The sequence below is a fragment of the Salvia hispanica genome, chromosome 6, assembly GCF_023119035.1.
Source record: "Salvia hispanica cultivar TCC Black 2014 chromosome 6, UniMelb_Shisp_WGS_1.0, whole genome shotgun sequence".
Classification (NCBI taxonomy): domain Eukaryota; kingdom Viridiplantae; phylum Streptophyta; class Magnoliopsida; order Lamiales; family Lamiaceae; genus Salvia; species Salvia hispanica.
The window spans coordinates 44,718,238-44,725,012 of NC_062970.1; the positions used below are offsets into that span (position 1 = coordinate 44,718,238).

Consider the following 6,775-nt stretch of genomic DNA (forward strand, 5'->3'; position numbering starts at 1 on the left):
CTATAGACGTTTTGTGTCTAATTACTCGATCATCGCTGCTCCCTTAACTGATTTGCTCAAGAAAGATTCTTTCAAATGGTCCAATAGTGCCCAGCAGAGTTTCGACGACCTGAAATCGGCCATGTGTTCGACTCCAGTATTACGCCTCCCGAATTTCTCTATTCCATTTGTGGTTGAAACAGATGCTTCTGACTTTGGGATTGGGGCTGTATTGTTGCAAGAAGGCCATCCTCTAGCCTATTTTAGCAAGAAGTTGGGTCCACGACGAAGATTGGCTTCCACCTATCATAAGGAGCTTTACGCTATCGTGGAGGCTGTTCAGAAATGGAGACAATATTTGCTCGGCAGGGAATTCATTATTCGCAGCGATCAACGTAGCCTAAAAGATCTCCTCTCGCAGGTTGTGCAAACCCCGGATCAACAGTTTTATGTCCGCAAGCTATTAGGATTTAAATTCAAGATAGAATACAAGTCGGGTGCCTCGAACAAGGTGGCTGATGCTTTATCCCGACGCGATGAAAATCACGGGATTGATGACCCAATGTTTCTCACCATCTTTGCACGGCCGGCACCGATGCTATTGGAGATAGCGCGACGAGAGAATTCTTCGCTGCAGGAATTGATCGATCTCCATGCCGCTGTGACTGCAGCCAAGGCGCCGCCCCATGTCTCGACTGTTGATGGCCTGTTATACTTCAAGACACGCCTGTACCTCGGCCGTGAGTCATCTGTCCGGTCGGCGGTGCTTGAGGAATGTCACTCAGCACCGACTGCGGGCCACCCTGGGGTCAAACGCACATTTGCGCGAGTTGCGACATCTTTTTTCTGGCAAGGAATGCGTACCGACGTCCGAGACTTTGTGGCTGCCTGTTTTGTGTGTCAATCAACAAAGTTCATTCGCGACAAACCCAATGGCCTCATTCAGCCGTTGCCTATTCCGGACAAAGTTTGGCAAGCCGCTTCTATGGACTTCATTGTCGGCTTACCACCTTCTCATGGATATTCTGCTATTATGGTCGTAGTGGATAGACTATCGAAATATGCACACTTTGGTGCTTTAAAGGTTGGTTTCGACGCCCAGAAGGTTGCCCAGCTCTTTGTAAATACAGTTGTCAAATTACATGGGTTTCCCGAGAAACTATTATCTGATCGTGATTCAATTTTTATGAGCGATTTCTGGGACGAGTTGCTATCACTCAGCGGCACTAAGTTGCAATTCACGACCGCGTATCATCCACAAACTGATGGTCAGTCGGAGGTTACAAATCGCGCCTTAGAACAGTATCTGCGAGCCTTCACGTTTGATCGTCCGGCAAACTGGTTTCCGTTACTCCCTTGGGCTGAATTGGCGTTGAATTGTAGTGTCAATGTCAGCATTGGGATGTCCCCTTTCCAAGCTTTGTATGGTCGCCCACCCCCGGATTTGTTCGCAACTTACCCGCGACCATCTCACAATGTCGCGGTCCAGGATATGTTGATTGAGCGGGAGGACACACTTCGCCTCCTCAAAGCCAGAATTGCACGCGCGCAGCGCGAAATGGTGGAGTATGCAAATCGCCATCGGAAGGATGTTGTTTTTGCTGTCGGCGACAAGGTTCTTCTACGCCTTCAACCGTATCGACAACACTCGGTGGGCAAGCCGATATCAGCCAAACTTGGGCGACGTTTTTATGGTCCCTTCACAGTTACGGAGCGCATTGGTGCAGTGGCATACCGCCTTCAGTTACCGGTCGACAGTCGAATTCATGACGTCTTTCACGTCTCGTTACTGCGCCCATTTGTGCCTCCATTAGCGGAGTCGGCAACTGCTGTTTTTCCCACACATTTTGACCGCAACCGCCCTATCGACGTCCCAGTCAGGGCGACTGACTCGCGTACGATATTGGTCAACGGTGTTCCGCAAGACGAATGGCTGGTCCAATGGTCGTCGGAGAATGCTTCACACTCGTCATGGGAACCAGTCGATGTGCTCAGGCTTAATTTTCCTCACCTCCACCTTGAGGACAAGGTGCATTCTATGGAGGGGGGAGTTGATAGGGACTCCTCGAGTCAGCCTCTCGTCGACCCTTTGCATCCAACCTCAACGATCACTCAACCGGAGCAGACTGCCACGCGAGCAAGGATGGAAGAAGTGCAGCGCAAGCAACAGCAAGGAAGGAAAGAGAAACCAAAAAGGAAAATTACCATTCCTGCAAAATACGCTGATTACATATCTCATTAGGAAATATCTTTAAGATTTGTTTTTCCTTATTTTATGTTTTTGCTTTGAACAATATTTCCTTAGTTTTGAGTCAATCTTCTCGGGTTTTCTTCTTGATTCTTTCCCGAGTCGTAAGTCCGAATCAAGTAGTGGAATTCTATAAATTATAGAATTCCACTAGATTGAGTCATTGAGAATAATGAAATAAAATTCGTTTTCTCAAATCTTGGCAAAATCCTAGAACTTCAACTAGGACAAATTTTCTCCAATCACTCTCAAGTTTCACGTGTGCTCTTCCAATTAACGTAATAGGACTCGACTCCTATTAGGACTATATGGTGGTATGGATTCAATGGTGGATCATAATGCATGGATTCTATCCATCTTGAATTGGACGACGCTTCAACATCGCAGTGAAATCTTAAGTGGGAAATTTTCTCTCGTACATCCACTCTCTTCCCGAAATTTTATTCATTCCATTATCTATCATACAAAAATGATATAAATCAAATCAAGTATAATACTAATAATATTTTGAGTTATTTAGCCCACAAATTTATAATAATACTCTCCCCATCCCCGATTAATTGTCACTCTTTGATCGTACACGGGCTTTAAGAAATGTAAATAATAATTAGTTGAAAAAGTTAGTGGAATGTGAGACTCACTTTATTATATTGGTCTTATAATAAAATGTGAGTGAAATGAGTTAGAGGAATGTGGGACCTACTTACCATTTATGGTAAAAATGAAGTGTGACAATTATTGAGGAACAGACCGAAATGGAAAAGAATGCCAATTAATCGGGGACGGAGGGAGTCCCAACAAATAAGTATAATAATATTTTAAATTATTTAACCCACAAATTTAAAAGAATAGCTAACAAATCAAGTATAATAATTTAGCCCACGAATATAGAAGAATGGCTAACAAATCAAATACAATAATTTAGTCAACAAATTTAGAAGAATAACTAATAAATTAAAGTTGTACCTTTCAATGATTGAAAAATATCAAGTTGAGGCAAAGGAAACACTATTGAAAGATATCAAGTTGAGCCAACCATAGGCAAAGGAAACACTTCCAAATCATAGACAAAAAAATGTGAAGAATGAAAATATAGGAATTGGAGAATATGAGTTACATGGGTTGTATAGAGGGTTCAGGGAGTAAAGTTGGGCGTGTGAGAATGAGGAAATTAGAAAGAAGAAGAAAGCAGGCCTTGATAAGAATTAAAGTGTTTGCAAGCACATGTACTTCTACTCGCAAATTCGCGAGCAAAATAGGGACCCCGGTGTGTATTCTCACAAACTGTTGGCGGAAAATAATTAAATTTTCTTTTGGCTAAGTGTTCGCAAAATGGAAGAAATTCGACCAGTTGTTTTTCACGGATGGATGGAGGAGCAATGGAGAACAATATGAATATACTAAAAAGTGTCTAAAGATTCGGATTTAGCACATCCCCGTATCGGAGCTAGCTTCTAGCTTTTACCGAAGATCGCTAGTGTTCAAAAGAAAAGACACAAGTCTCTCTCCACTTTGAAACTCTAAACCTGTCACCATGCCCGACCCCCACTTTGACAATGTTTTGGTGCGAGCAAACGGGTCGACACGATTGGAGCGGGGTTTGACCGTCCGAGCGTAGCCATAGAGGTGCCCACGGTTCAGGAACTGGCGGTTACGGTTCGGAACAGGTGGTTCCGGTTTTGGAAATTGTTGAATCGGAACTGAGCCGCGAGGGTGTTTCGCAGTTACGGTTTCGGTTCCGAACTGGCGGTTTTTTATGGTTTTTCACGGTTCTGAACCGCCGGTTTTTGTGGTTCCGGCTTGGTATCACGGTTTTCTGGCGGTTTTTAGCGGTTCCGGTTTGGAACCGGCGGTTCGGCGAAGTTTCGGTTTGAAATTTTTTGAAACTGAACCGAACCACGGTTCATCAATTGACGGTTTCGGTTCGAAAAAATTCTCACGGTTTCGGTTTTAACCGCCGGTTCAGTAAACCTTGGGCAGGTCTAGCGTAGGGTTTGGATCTTGGGTTTAAGTTGTTGGTGGAATAATCGATAATACCAACGATTAATCAAAAATTGAGAAAAAAAAAATATACTAGTGAATAAAAATCTATCCACCAAAGCACCAAGCCACCAACCCCCACTCGATTACGACCAAAATCAACCACAACTTGCCTCATTCCACTTTCTCATTGTCTCTATATATATCCCAGCATCTCATTACTCATTTAATATCCAACTCCAAATTATCTAACAAGGTGAAACTTCCATTACTAGCAAAAAAAAAAAATTCAAATCCATGGGTAGTCTACACAATCAGAAACCCGAAATTAAAACCGGCTTCCCCGGTTCAATCATCAAGCCCTTGGACCCGGAAGAGTTCCGGCGCCAAGGCCATCTAGTCATCGACTTTCTCGCAGACTACTACAACAACGTCGACAAATACCCGGTCCGCAGCCAGGTGGAGCCTGGCTACCTGAAGAAGCGGTTACCCGAATCCGCCCCTCACGACGCGGAACCTATCGAGGAAATCCTCCGCGACGTCCAGAACGACATCGTTCCTGGCATCACCCACTGGCAGAGCCCTAACTACTTCGCCTACTTCCCCTCCAGCGGCAGCATTGCCGGATTCCTCGGAGAAATGCTGAGCACTGGTTTCAACGTCGTTGGATTCAACTGGATGTCGTCCCCGGCCGCCACCGAGCTCGAGAGCATCGTCATGGACTGGCTCGGCAAGATGCTCGAGCTTCCGTCGGAGTTTTTGTTCTCCGGCGGCGGCGGCGGGGTTTTGCAGGGCACCACCTGCGAGGCCATCCTCTGCACGGTGGTCGCCGCCAGAGATCGGGTTTTGAGGAGGATCGGGAGAGAGAATATCAACAAATTGGTGGTGTACGGATCCGATCAGACGCACTCTGCTTTGCAGAAAGCTGCTCAGATCGCCGGAATCAATCCTGCTAATTTTCGGGCGGTGGAGACGTCCAGATCCAGCGAATTCGGGCTCACGGCGGAGGCGTTTCGGGCTCAGATCGAATCCGATTTGAAATTGGGGCTGGTGCCTCTGTTTCTGTGCGCGACGATCGGAACGACGTCGTCTACCGCGGTAGATCCGCTCGTGCCGCTGTGCGCGGTGGCGAAGGAATTCAACGTTTGGGTGCACGTCGACGCCGCGTACGCCGGAAGCGCGTGCATCCTGCCGGAATATCGCCATTACCTCGACGGCGTCGAAAACGCCGATTCCTTCAGCTTCAACGCGCACAAATGGTTCCTCACAACGCTCGATTGCTGCTGCCTGTGGGTGAAGGATCCGAGCGCGCTCGTGAAAGCTCTCTCGACTTATCCGGAATATCTGAGAAACAGAGCCTCCGATTCGAAATCGGTGATCGATTACAAGGACTGGCAGATCACGCTCAGCCGTCGATTCCGGTCGATGAAGCTGTGGCTCGTCCTCCGCAGCTACGGCGTCGCGAATCTGAGGAAATTCCTGCGGAGTCATGTGAAGATGGCGAAGAATTTCGAAGGATTGATCGCGATGGACAGGCGGTTCGAGGTGGTGGTGCCGAGGAACTTCGCCACCGTGTGTTTCCGGATTTCGCCGATTGAGATCGGCGGAAACCGGCAGGTTGTGTCGAAGGAGGAGGCGGCGAACAATTTGAATGCGAAATTGCTAGAGACGATAAACGAGTCGGGGAAGATATACATGACCCATGCGGTGATCGGAGGAGTTTACGTGATGCGGTTCGCCGTCGGAGCGAGCTTGACGGAAAATAGGCATGTGATTTTGGCTTGGAAAGTTGTTCAAGAACATGCAAACGCACTCTTGAATAGTTCCTCGTGATTTTTATTTACTTTTTTTTATATATTTCTAAAAAATGTACGAATCTGACGATATGAGTTTTATTCTAAAATTTATAATATAATCAATATACACTGTGAATCACACGTAAGTATATACTCCATCCGTTCCATAGTAATAGTATCATTTTTCCATACCAACTTTACTTTTTTTTACTTTTTTCTCACTTCATCTCTATACTTTTTTCATTTTCCACTTTATTCTCCCTTTACTTAACTCACGTAACACAATTTTTCTTAATCTCCGTGCTGAAAAGAAACGTCTCCATTACTATGGAACGAAGGGTATATATGTGATATATATGTGTGTTGTAACAATAGCGGATTCAAAACACAATTTTAGGGGCAAATATTGTGAACAGAAATGTATTAACGTTAGAAATTTTATGGATCCAGCTCGTTATAATAAAATTAATAATCAATCTAAAATTTTAATACCACACTAAAATTATTATCAACATAATAGTATATAATTTTATCAATACAGCATGCAGAAACAATTAGCATTTGATCACAACCATTTTACAAAATACGTAAAAACAATTTATAAAAATTCTTAAAACGACATTGCCTTGACGTAGACTTTTAAAAAGATATGCATATGCAGATCGGGAGCCGCCATGATTATTTCCAGCAGCCGCTTCACTTCTAAATCCGGCCCGCCACTAATTATTTATTACCTCAGTCCTTGAAAATTTGTTCCATTCCTTCATTTTTG

At 44.9% G+C, this 6,775-nt stretch overlaps 1 protein-coding gene across 1 annotated transcript; it reads left to right on the forward strand.

The window, feature by feature from the left end:
* The first annotated feature begins 4,459 nt into the window (after positions 1-4,459).
* LOC125193721 (tyrosine decarboxylase-like) lies at positions 4,460-6,149 on the forward strand. Its single transcript, XM_048091586.1, has one exon. It carries the CDS (start codon positions 4,505-4,507, stop codon positions 6,038-6,040), a length of 1,536 nt encoding a protein of 511 aa, XP_047947543.1. The 5' UTR covers positions 4,460-4,504; the 3' UTR covers positions 6,041-6,149.
* The last annotated feature ends 626 nt before the right edge of the window (positions 6,150-6,775 follow it).

Excerpts from the sequence above, each read along its gene's own strand:
- LOC125193721 (XM_048091586.1), top strand. The coding sequence starts at position 4,505 with ATGGGTAGTCTACACAATCAGAAACCCGAAATTAAAACCGGCTTCCCC.